A 12,150-nucleotide genomic window follows, 5' to 3' on the forward strand; every position below is an offset into this window, starting at 1 on the left:
TGGTTCTGCAGGACTGTCCTTATTTACTCTGCTGCTCCCTGCAAGGAAGCTCCTCCACACCTCTCTGGGCCTCTTCCACTCCCCACTTTCACCCTCACCACAAGCAGCAGTAAGGCAGGGTGGACAGCAGGTTCATACAGTTACATAGAAGCCCTCTTGGTTTTCTTCCTTTCCCACAGATCCTAATGCTGCATCCACTTTTATCTCAAGCCCTGCCATCTCTCCAGCTCCATGCTGAGCTGGGACAAGCTGTGATGACAGCTCATCCCCCTGAAGGGTCACTGCCAGCTCAGAACCATCTCACCACCATCTGTGAGGCAGACAGACCATCCCCACGTGTATGGCCCCATTTCCTAACACAGACTGCCACCTGTGCTAGGGTGACACTTGTGCCTGGGCTGCCACAACTGGGGACCAAGGCAGGGAAGTCATGGGGAGAACATAACATTGTCACAACCCCTATCATTCTTTAGAGTATGCAGGGACAAGTGTTCAGGTTCCAACCTGGTGACTGTTAACTCTATTTGGGGCACACCTACTAAATTCACAACACAACTGCACAGTGCATGACCCAGAACACCAGCATCAAACCAGAGAAAGCATCAACTGCAGGGTGGAAAGACTTCATTTCATCTTAGCTTTTTAGCCTCACACTATTACCATGCCAAATCAGTTTTACCTCAAGCTTGACTTCTTTGTCATTATTTGTATCACACACAGTAACCACCAAAACTGAATTAGCATGTTTATTCAAACACAAGTTACACATAACCCTTCAAGAAATACATTGCAACTAAGCCTTCGCATATGAGATTCTCATTTAGCTTGTCTACAAGACACACTTTTCCAAAACAGCATAATCAGACTAATTAAATGGTTACAACAGAGAACTGCATGTGATGAAAAAACAGTTTAAGAGCAAAGACCATACAGAGAACATATTTCTGGATTACAGCCCAGCATGGATCATTCAGAAAGTGATAGAATGAAGTTTATCCAACAGAATACAAGTATACAGCATCATCAGTATACATTTTCCATTAATAATTATTAAAAAATAGAAAAACTTAACTTCAAATATTACTTTGCTAGCCACTATACCTATAAGGTAAAATCATAAATGGACTAACTCTGCTTAGGAGGTGGAAAACATCAAGTCTCTAGAATTAACTAGAGCCCAATTCAGCAAGCTACTTGCATGTGCTTAAGCCCCACCAACACTAGTAAGGCTTACACATATTGAAGCACTATAATATACATTGAGAGATTTCAGCATGCATCAACAGGGAAATGCATGCCAAACACTTGCAATGAATCAGGATCATATCCTTTAAAGTACAAGTTATATACATAATATAAAAATCATGATCCTCCTCTCTCTCAATCTATTGCTCTATCACAAGAAAAAACCCTACCGGGTATGAGGAAAAACTGACAGTCCCCTGAAGAAGCACAGCTTTTCATGTCTTATTAACAACTCCAAAAGTATACACAAATCAATGCCAGGGGCAATCAACTCTACTTTCCATCCTTAGTCTTCCAGAACAGAATTTACCTGATTTGCACCAGTCTAGTATTAAAACTCGGTATGCAATTTGCAAGTTCAAGATCAAGGAACTTGTTTCTTCAGATCCTTCCCCAAGTTATCAATAGATTCTTAGAACTATACAGCTGTACAATAATGTCAGTGACTATATACAATCCTGCACAGGATACTGGAACAAAGCCACAAAGTTACATAAATAAATGTTCAACTTCAAAAATATTTAACTTCTCTTTCATTTAAGTGTTACTAAAAACACAACAACAATCTCTGCAAATTTGACCTGTATCAGCCCTCCCTGAAATAAAAAAAAAAAAAAAATTCCCATAGAATTGCCCTTCTCTAGAAGTTATCTGTATGGCTGTTTAAGTAATATCAGTCTTGCCATAGCTATGAAATACAGGTAGCCAGGAAAATGCTCCACATACTTGGGAATGAAGCACTCCCTTTTGGTTGGAGGAATTTGATTGCTGGGTTTGGGGCTTTTTTACTCTTATGTAACCCACTATATAATAGTGAACAAAATACTTTTGTTTCATAGAAACAACTAACATTTGCCCACACCAGGCAAATGCTCTATTTACAGATTCATTAGGACTGCCTGACTGACAGTGAGTGTAAGTTGCTGAACTCCAAGAAACATGGAGCCTAAAACGGCGACACTCTCTGCTGAATCGCCTTCCCTTTGAGGATGCGTCTTATCTGGAGAAGAGAAAAGGACAAAAACATCAGGATTCATCATCTTGAAGTGAGTCAATCTGAAAAAACCCCACCCTAGATCCAGTTTTGCATTCACTTATCCAAGCCTAGCTCCTGAGTTCCGTTACACCAGAAATGACCCCACTTTACAGAAAGGCAACAACTCAGCTGTGCGTAAGTTACTAGTCTTAGGTTAAGAGTCGGCTTTTTTAATCAAGCAGGAAAAATGCATTTTCTTCATCTGTTACTAAGGCCTAAGAACCGTCACTACCAATTCTGACAAGAGCAATAAAAGCATGAACTCAGGCCACACTGAGATGAGCAAGAGAAGGAGTATTGTATGTTGCAGGGTTACAAAGACAAAGGCTATCTTGACAGGTAAAAGCTTCTAAGATGGAAAAAACAAAGCTGCCTGATCTTGATGTTGAAGCTAAAGTTGTAAAGACTAAAATGGCACTTGCTAAATCTTTTCCTTGAAAGCTGCAACTCAAAACCCCAAAGAAACTTCTGGAATGGAACACAGCTTTTGTGTGGACAGGGACAGACGGCGGGAGAGGGCTGCTATGGATTTCTTACCTGCTCCCCTATAAGGCCGTCAGGAACCAGATGAACTGGCTGCTCATTCTCCAGGTTCCTGGCGCTGGGATCGGCTCCCTTGCGCATGAGCAGGCGCACAGCATCCAGCTGGCTCACGCGGTACTGCAGGCTGGCGGCCACATGCAGGGCTGTGTTGCCGTTGTAAGCCTGGGGACCACAAAGCAACTCCATGAAGGAAAAGGAGAGAAAGAGAGGCTCATTCCCCTATCTGCATTATGAAAAAAATCACCATACCTTTGCATTAACAAAGGAGAGATAGTTGGGCAGCTCCAAAAAGAGACGAATGAGCTCCAGGTTTGCTTCTTCTGCTGCCAAATGTAAAGCGGAGCGACCACTTTTGCGATCCTATCAAAAAAGAAACTATTTAGTCTTCCCTGCAGGTGCTTCACCTATCCAGGGGGAACATGCAGACAAATAAAAATAGAAAGAGAAGTAACTGCAGTGTTGAGCAAACATACTTGCACTACAATTCATCAAAAGTGAATCTGAATATACATATTTTAATATCAACATCTAATGAACAATGGAACCTGATCTCATCTGCAGGTAAGCTTGCATAATGCAATAGTTGATATTTTGGCTAAGTAATGGTCTGGCACAGCACAGACCTGAACTGCACAGGTAAGCAGTTTTTAATTGAAATTTGCAGTTCAAGAACAAGGTATCATCAGCACCCTACTACTATGGGTACCTCCGAGCGCTCCAAACATACTCCTACTTTTACAACACTACTCACTGCAGCCAGTGAAGCATCATTCCTAGTCTAGAGATTAGACTGTCACCTCCCTCTTTCCCCAGGGTTCGTTTGCATTGAAAATACCTTGCTCTGAATAAATGCAACATTCTCATAGCATCTGGGTAAATTATGCTGTAGGGAAGCTTCCAAATTAGTCTGCTTCCTTTGTAACAAATGCAGCGTGGGAGAAAGGGCCATATTCTGTTTCCACGTTCTCTCTGGATCTGGCACTTCAGACTGAGGCATTTCACTTACTTTTGCTTCAACAGAGGCTCCCATTTGTATCAGGATCTTGATGGTTTCTACCAGGCTCTTGTTTCTCAGCAGAAGCTCCTGGACCTCAGGGGAATGAGGTGGCTGACAGTTCTGCAGTTCATGCAGCACGGCATTATGGGCCAGAACTGCACAGTGCAATGCTGTCAAACCTGATTTAAAAGAAGCAAAGTTATCATGAATTAAAAAATGCAATACAGAAGTATTGAATGCTTGATTGTTTCAGAGTTTGGACAAAGGAGCCTCCATCCCCATTAAGCCCAGGGATGGTTCTGTATCTCTAAGTGACAGTAACTACTTCCAAGCAGCTTGAGATCTGGACTGTCCATCAACAGAAGAGTGAAGTAGCAGCCTACTGTGAGCTCTCAGCCAGCAGATGATGAAAGAATCAATTTCTAATACTTGTTTTTTTTTTACAAAATATACATTAGAAAAGAGTTGTTTTATGGAAAAGAGTCCAAATAAAACAGAATCTGGCTTCTGTATCCACTGACACAATGCTAGCACTCCAATGTTTGAAACAATGGCCAGTTACAACCTACACTCTTCTCTATGCCAAACACAGCAATCACATGTAAGACACAGACTAGCCACATTTTCATCTGACAGATATGTCAATTGTACCTGTAAATTTGTAAAATTTGTAAAAAAATTTGTAAAATTGAAAAATTGAAATTTGAAAAAGTAGTATTTCATTTTATTGCATTTCCATCAGCAGGTATAAAACATTGTACTATCCAGTAAATCTGTAAATTATAAACTCTTAACTACTCACCATCATAGTTTGTTGCCTCAAGGTCCACATACTGATGGCTTCCCATGGCTCCCTTTTGGATTGCCTACAAAAGTGAGAACAGGTACACATTTAGGTCTTATCCAAACCACATACTGCTTCAAACTTGTTTATTGTCTTACTGCAATAACTGTAATAAAGTTGCAATAAATAATAGCATTCCTGGAAGTGTTCAAGGCCAGGCTGAACAGGCCTCTGAGCAACATGGTCTAGTGAAAGGTGCCCCTAAGCACAGCAGTGGGGTTGGAACTAGAAAATCTTTGAAGTCATTCTATGATTAAGAGGAGACTTACTGTTTTGGCTTGGTAAACTACAAGATTCCCCCAAAATTACTCAAAAATATTGATGCGAACCTTAATGAGAAATTCAGTCCCACTTTAAGCTCTATGTGTTGACAGACTCACACGGCTGCCCAGAGAGAAAGATAAGGAAGGAGTGGTGTTTCCAGAGCTTCCCAGCACAGCTAACAGCAAGGGTAGGAGTCAAGGGCCAGGGCAGAGCTGTGCCTGCCTGGCTCTTACCTGGAGGACCTGGGCATGCCCCTTCTCAGCGCAGACATGCAGCGGCGTCCTACCCCAGCAGTCTGTGGTGTTCACTTGAGCCCCCAAGCTAACCAAGTCCTGTACAATGAGATGCTGATTGGCAGCCACAGCAACCTGGAAAGCACTCTGCAAACATCAAGAAGAAAATTTAAGCTATTAGTCATCTGATCTCTAACAGGAAGGAGCAACTAAAACAAATAAAAACCCCAGCTACCTGGTATTATTTAAGCAGTGATTATGAATACTAGGAAGCCAGGACAAATGAAGCAGAGCACATAGTTTTACCAGCTCAAGGTGATCCCAAGAAGTATTAATAGCTCAAGGTTAATATTAGTATGCAGGCTAAATCTTGGGGTTAATATTAAATAAGCATTTCACCACATCTTTCCCAAGGTTCAGACATGCAGAAGCACTCAGGTGCACAAAGCAGGTGCAAACATTTTTTTCAAAACCTCACCTGGCCATTGTGCTCTTTAATATCCAGCATGTGCAGGGCAGCCATCTTTCTTGCAAGAACATAGGAGAGTGCTCGACGGCCCTGGGCCACAGCGATGTGGAGGAAGCTGCAGGAAAGATGGGCAACAGTGTTACATCACCAGACACAAACCAGGGCTCAAGACACCAGAGAAACAAATGTATAGAAGGGGTGGTTATGCTGCCAGCTTCAGATCTCTCTGTGTAACTAAGACAGGAAAACGGCTATTTTCTTACCAGGGCAATTTAAAGCACCTAAATTAGAAAAAGTTTTCCTGCCCTTTTAGCCAAGTCTATCTATAAGCACCTGAAATTAAAAAATACATCTAACTCAAGTGTGCTGGAGCTCTGCATCGCCACCATCAGCCACACCACACCTTTCACTTGATCAGCCAAAACACTGTTCTTGTGACACAAACACTGCTATTGAACTGCTTCACTACAACCCAGTCTGCCAAAACCCAAACAGAAACATCCCCCACAGAAGAAACACCAAGATAAAAGGCGCTCACGTGTCTCCGTCGGCATCTTTTGCAAGGAACTGGTCTTGAGAGATGTTAGCCAGCTTGTTCTCCTCCTGTTCCACTTGCCATTGGAAAAACGACTTGCCCAGCTGCGCCGTGCTCCTGGCAAGGTTTTGGTCGGGCAGAGCCACGTTGAGAGCAGCCAGCGAGACGCTGCGCTCCAGCCCAGCGCAGAGGCTGCTGGAGAGCAGGCTGAAGCCGGGGCCGTGGGGGGCAGCCTCGGGCTGCGGCTGGGCGCTGCTCAGCGGCGGGAGGGGGCTGGAGATGCTGTCCGAGCCCTCCGAGTCGTTCAGGAGGGAAGAGAAGCTCTGTGGGGGGCAGTACTGCAGCTCGTGGCTCTCAAAGGTGCCCTGCTGGTAGGCAGGAGACTGCTCACTGGCAACAAACGGCCTGTAGTCCAGGGAGGCATCTGAGGGATAACTCTGGGACAAATCTTGGCTCTGGGACGCCGGGAATTGGTAATGCTGTGGAGGATCGAGCATATGCTGGCTGGTGTGGTCTTGGAATGCCTGGTACTTCTGGGATGGGGAGAAAGCCTGTGCTCCTGGGCTGTCCTGGTACTGCTCGGCAGGTGAGCCGTGGCTGGGGACTGAGTGCAGCCAGCTCACCTGCACCGTGTTCAGGGAAATGGGGCTCGACTCGTTCTTGATGTTTATAATGTTCTGAAGCAGATCAGAACTGCTGTCGTGCTTTGGGTCACTTTTATGTGCCTCCTCCATGCTATCCATAGAAGTTGGTGTCTGGGGTGGGGTCTGACAGGGAAAAAAAAAAAAACAAAAAAAGGCAAATCAAAACAAGCCCCAGAAAATTAGAGGTATAGTTGTATCTGGTAGTTTCTGATCATACAAAATAAACTGAAAAATAAAGGTACAAAAAAAATTACTGCATACTTACCAGGAGATGTGGGTGAACATTTGCTTGGCGTTTGAAAGAAGGTCCATCAGAAAGGAGTTCAGGAGCCTTTCTTTTGCCACTGTGGCCCAGTATGCTCTTCAGCTCTGATGAAAATAAATTTAGAATCCATTTAGAGGTTACTCTTACAATTGGTTTAAAATGCTACTGCAGGATATACATTAAAAAATGGTCTACCTGTGTATGGTTCGTAGTTCAGCAATCCTCCTTGTGCCTGTTAAGAAAAAAACCAAATTTTTTGGTTATTATAATATTCTGTCTGGAGGAAAAAAATAAAAAAAACAATCCACCCCCAAAAAAACAAACAAGAAAGCAGACATTACTTCCTTCTATAAACACAGAATAGACCTTAGAATAACTCTAGTACGTGGTTGTCTAACCCTAACTTAATTGCTTTTAATTAAGGTTAGAAAATGGAAATACTTTATTTAAACTTAAATAAAACACACTGTTTTTCTTTAGGCTTTTCAAGCCTTTTGTTACAATACCACAAAACTAAGAAAATCTAGAGAAAGATGATATTCCTTCCAGAGCCCTGAGAATTTTAATACATAAATAACCCAGCCAATTTTACACTTCTTTAGTGCCATGAACTTTTCTATGCAAAAATATTCCTCTGACAACACTTATCTAGGAAGCTTTCAAACACACACTCAGAAAAAAGAATCTAATCAAATAAAAAATATTCTTTAATCTCCTCAGAATTTTTGCCTTTTCAGACTGAAAGGGCCTACTTTTACACTGTGTGTTTTGCACAGAGAGGCGCAATAGCATGACAAACAAACCTGACAAAAAATCCCTAACCCTTCCAATGAATGATCTCATTCCAGTCAACACAGAATTTCTGCGGTTTCGCAACACAAATGTATCTTTATCCAGACTCCCTTTGGAAAATAAAGCTTAGTAAGAACATTTTTTAGTGCCTCCTTCTCTCACAGTAAGCCTTCTTTCTGATTTCTTCCCAGCTGTACTTTTCCATTAGGTGTTGAGAAGGAAAAACCCTGACTCCATCCACAGCAGATAAAGTAGAAGCTCATTTCTAGCATTACCACAAAGCGCTTTTTTCCCAGCTTCGGTAACCATTAAAATCAAACCTGCCAGCGCAGAAAGCTGCCGGTTACCTTGCTCTCCTCGGCGGCAGGACCCGAGGACATCTGCTTGCTGCTCCTGAAGTGCAGCAGGAGCTCCTTCACGGAGTTCTTCACGCGGACCCCCTGGAAAGGTCCTCTGTGCTGCTTTCCTCCCCCCATGTGCTGCTCAACTGTGGAGACACGAAAACAACACGCGAACTTAAGACACCCTTTCCGTTTGCGTTTAATGAGCAACAAATAAAATAAAAAATAATATAAAACAAAAAAGTAGGAACTCCTGTGGGAGGGCACCTAAATCCTGGTTTAGCAGAGAGGATCCAGGGAGCTGCCCCGCGTATCCCTTGGCCATCCCTCGGGCAGGCGGCTCCTCGCTGTCCCCGGGACGGCCCTGCCGTGCGGAAACCCCCCGGCACCGGGCACGGAGCGCCGGCCAAACGCGCCCGCTCGCCGCCGCTCCGGCCGCCTGCACAGCCCGAGGGAGCAGCGGCGGCCTCGCCGCGAGGGGCCGGAGCGGGACCGGGGCTCCGCGCCCTCCCCGCCACCCGCCGGGCCGGACCCGCCGTACCTTGCAGCGCGGGGCGGGCGCCGCCCCGGGGCTCCCTCCGGCCGCCGCCGCGGCTGCTCACCGAGAGGTCCGAGTCGGATCCCGGCGAGCCCGGGGCGGAGGAGTGCGCCGGCGAGCAGCTGCCCTCGCTGGAGTGGGGCGAGGCGCCGTAGAAGTAGGCGAGGTTGATGGGGCTGCTGAGGGTGCCGCCGTCGCCGCCATCGGGCGCCGCGTCCCGGCTGCTCTCCACGATCATGGCGGTGCGGCGGGCAGGCGGCGGAGCGGGCACGGGCACGGCCAGGGCTGGCGGGCGGCGCGGCGGCTCTGGGGGCGCGGGGCCGCGGCCGCGCTTATAGCGGGTCCGGCCCCCGGGCGGGGCCGCGCCGGGCGGGGCCGCGCTTCCCGGCAGGGCGGCGGGCGGAGCCCGGCCGTGAGGGCGCGCTGCCGCTGCCCGGGACGGCGCGGGGGGAGTTACCGGCGGGGTGCCGCCTCACGCCTTGTCCTCTAAGCGTGCCCCCGTGGGCTTCGCGGGGTAACAGAATGTCCTGAATTGGTGTCATCAGGACCACCGAGTGCCGCTCCTGGCCCTGCCCAGGAATCCCACACGAGCCTGGGAGCGCTGTATGCATGCTGCCGCATCCCTCTCGTGGTGCGAATGCCCAGGCTGTCCCTCGGCCTGCACCCCTGTCCGCATGGGCAGCTCTCCCTCTCCCTTCGCCCCAGTCCCGCCCTCGGCTGCAGGACACGGGCACGGGAGAACAGAGAGGTTTCGGCCATGTGCATCCCGTGAGCAGCAGCCGGCCAGAAAGGGAACTACTCACACCAGAGATTAGTCATCTGTGTTCCTCTTACCTGGCGTGGACCGTGCAGGGGCAGACAGGAGTGATTTTGGTTGTGGCTTGCACCATGCTGCGGTGGCAAGAGCCTCTCGGTTGAGGCCAGCGGGGAGAAGCAGGTAAGCAGCACAATGCCAAAACAAAAAGTGGGCAAAACCGTGCTGATAACATCACCGAGTTACTACCAATGTTCACAGGGAGACTTCTCAGGTTTCTACTTTTCAAACAAATATTTCTGCTTTCCCATTCCCACTGAAGTCACTGTCTTCTAAATTACAAGTGAGCAATTTTGCCCACTTGAGATTAGGACATTTTTAGCTCTGTGGCTACTCCAATAATGTAGTAAAACAACATGGTCTAATATGGTCCTTCTAAAGTATATTTTGCAAATTGGAGGTTTATAATTTATATGTTTTGATTGCATTGAATAACATGGGTCAGGTGCAGTATGAAATCATATTAATCAGCCCACGAGGAGGCAGGAGGGAATTGCTTTATACTATTCAAATATTTCTCCCACCAAGTGAAGGAAGGGTTTCACTGAGAATTATTTATGCAGGTTCTACTCCAAAGACTCTGGTTTTTTTACCCCATAGATTGAATCTATGCAGCCAGAGTGAAATTTGGAAATACAACCCATAAAACAAAATCAGATGCCAAGTACTGGCAGAAATACCCCAATAGAGGTAAAACTTCACTTGCTCCCTGAGCAGAAACTCACTCCCAAGCACACCTGCTCCCTCATTTAACAAAGCACTTTACGTAAGTGAGAATTTATGAAATCAGGCCATGTGTTTTAAACAAGCAGGGAGATGATTCCCTGTTCTTCAAGCCTTACACCTCTGTTATACCTTTACCATAGGCAGATGCTTTTAAGTATCTCCTCATTGAAAACCACTTGGTGAGAGAGATCCTGGAGCCCACAAATGCTCTTTGCACATCCAGTGGCTGTGAGGAGGACCCACAACTCAGCTTTCCAAAGTGGATCCAACCAATGGATCTTTGTGTTCTCATCCCTGCCAGGTGCCCAGAAAGCCACTCATTTTAATCTCACAGGAGGGTCTACAGCTGCTGCAAAATGCATCTTGTCTTCCAACAAGCAAATAAATGGTAACACAAATCTGAGAAGCCGATAATCCAGAAAATTAAATTTGTCATCACAGTTGTCTGCCTTTCCTTTTAAAATGTTGAGAGTAAAAGATTTCAAACCAAAAGTGGATTTGTCTCATTGTCCTCCTCTGTGTTGTAGTAGGTCCCTAAACCACACGCAGGCGTGGACAGACAGCACCTTTATCCTTGCTATTCAATAACTATTTTGGAATGGATTTAATTGGATGTTAGTCTCTACATATGAATTAAAACTATTCTCTAAAACAATTTAATGAGTTTGTGTTTGATTGTTTTTCCCTAAAGAGGGCATGGAATTTCTTTTTCTCTTCTATTCCAAAGTCTCTGCTCTCCTGAAGGTTGAATTGCTGCCTTGCTCTCCTTTTATCAAGCAAAATCCATTTCAGGCAACACTCTGATACCTCAGCTCATACTTGTTTCATCAGTGACATCTTATTTATCAGGTCTCTTGGCATAAATCTACTCTCAGTCAAAGCAGATTAAGGCAACTCTAATTCCACCAAGCTCCATAACAAAAGGCTCTTTCAAAAATACACACACACCCATTGGTTGCACAAGATGAGCTGGCTCACAGCAGCCCTGTGTTCTCAAAGTGTTTCTGTGAGAGTTACTGGTAAATTATTGCTACATCCACAAACTGTAATTATTAATGCTGCAGACCTTGAGCATTAATGGGGTTTGGGTTTTGGCCCAAACACTACATAACATCTGTGGTGACCAAAACCCTGCGAGGGATCTTCAACCAAACTAAGTTCCTCTGGGGCAGGGTGGTGACCAAAAAAATGCACTTGTCACCTCTTCTCCTTGGGAAGGCATTAAGCTGGTTTCAGCCTTCTTTGGCCGAGCTGTAATTCAGTGTAACCCTCCAACCTCAGAGCTGGAGAAGGCTGCGAGGAGAGCACAAGGCAGCCACCTCAGCTCCCTGAGTGCTGTCTGCCTATGCTTTTATTGCACCACCTTCCTGCTGGGATGTATCAATAATGCCAACTAGTGGCCATTAGCAGCAGCATTTGTCCTGAAACCACACTTCTGTACACCTGCAAAAAGCGAGATAGGCTTATCTTGGTATCTCAAATAACAACAAAAAGGAAATAGAATGCACTTGTTTCTGAAAACTCTGTTTCTTCCCTCTCTTCAGAGCACAATCCAGTACTGTAGCATTAAAAGCAATCAGTCTTGGTTTAGGTTAATCCAATATACTTGATTAATGAAATAACTTTTGAGAGTGTGACTTGTGCACACCCGTGAGCTACTTCAATGGGATCCAGAAAAAAACCTCAGTTAAGAGCAAAGCCAAAATCCAGTTGTCTGGAAGCTTGTGCTTGCTGGGTAGGGGTCTCATTACAGAAGGCAAAGAGGCTGAATACCAATGCCTTTAGACTTTTATCACCAGCTAAACATCTAGGCTAATCAAGGTGATGTGCATCCCCTTTGCTATCCTAATCAGAACAAGCACAG

The 12,150-nt window shown here is 45.6% G+C and overlaps 1 protein-coding gene across 2 annotated transcripts; it reads right to left on the minus strand.

Moving 5' to 3' along the window:
* Nucleotides 1-731: 731 nt before the first annotated feature.
* Nucleotides 732-9,048, minus strand: NFKBIZ (NFKB inhibitor zeta). 2 transcript variants are annotated; one of them, XM_056497711.1, is made up of 12 exons: nt 8,750-9,048; nt 8,215-8,354; nt 7,271-7,307; nt 7,076-7,179; nt 6,170-6,933; nt 5,641-5,746; nt 5,163-5,309; nt 4,624-4,687; nt 3,831-4,000; nt 3,074-3,184; nt 2,819-2,986; nt 732-2,245 (listed from the first exon to the last, which is right to left on the minus strand). In XM_056497711.1, the coding sequence occupies exons 1-12, from the start codon at nt 8,982-8,984 to the stop codon at nt 2,192-2,194; spliced, it is 2,100 nt and encodes a 699-aa protein (XP_056353686.1). In that variant the 5' UTR covers nt 8,985-9,048; the 3' UTR covers nt 732-2,191. The 2 variants fall into 2 exon arrangements, with proteins under 2 accessions (XP_056353686.1, XP_056353695.1); XM_056497720.1 differs by having other exon boundaries at nt 8,811-9,038.
* Nucleotides 9,049-12,150: the final 3,102 nt, after the last annotated feature.

This window comes from Oenanthe melanoleuca, chromosome 1 (assembly GCF_029582105.1).
Source record: "Oenanthe melanoleuca isolate GR-GAL-2019-014 chromosome 1, OMel1.0, whole genome shotgun sequence".
NCBI lineage: Eukaryota > Metazoa > Chordata > Aves > Passeriformes > Muscicapidae > Oenanthe > Oenanthe melanoleuca.

Coding starts and splice junctions, on each gene's coding strand:
- NFKBIZ (XM_056497711.1), bottom strand. CDS start 8,984: ATGATCGTGGAGAGCAGCCGGGACGCGGCGCCCGATGGCGGCGACGGC. Junction 7,308..8,214: donor CTGCCGCCGAGGAGAGCAAG/GTAACCGGCAGC, acceptor TTTTCTTAACAG/GCACAAGGAGGATTGCTGAA. Junction 5,310..5,640: donor TTAAAGAGCACAATGGCCAG/GTGAGGTTTTGA, acceptor TGATGTTTGCAG/AGTGCTTTCCAGGTTGCTGT.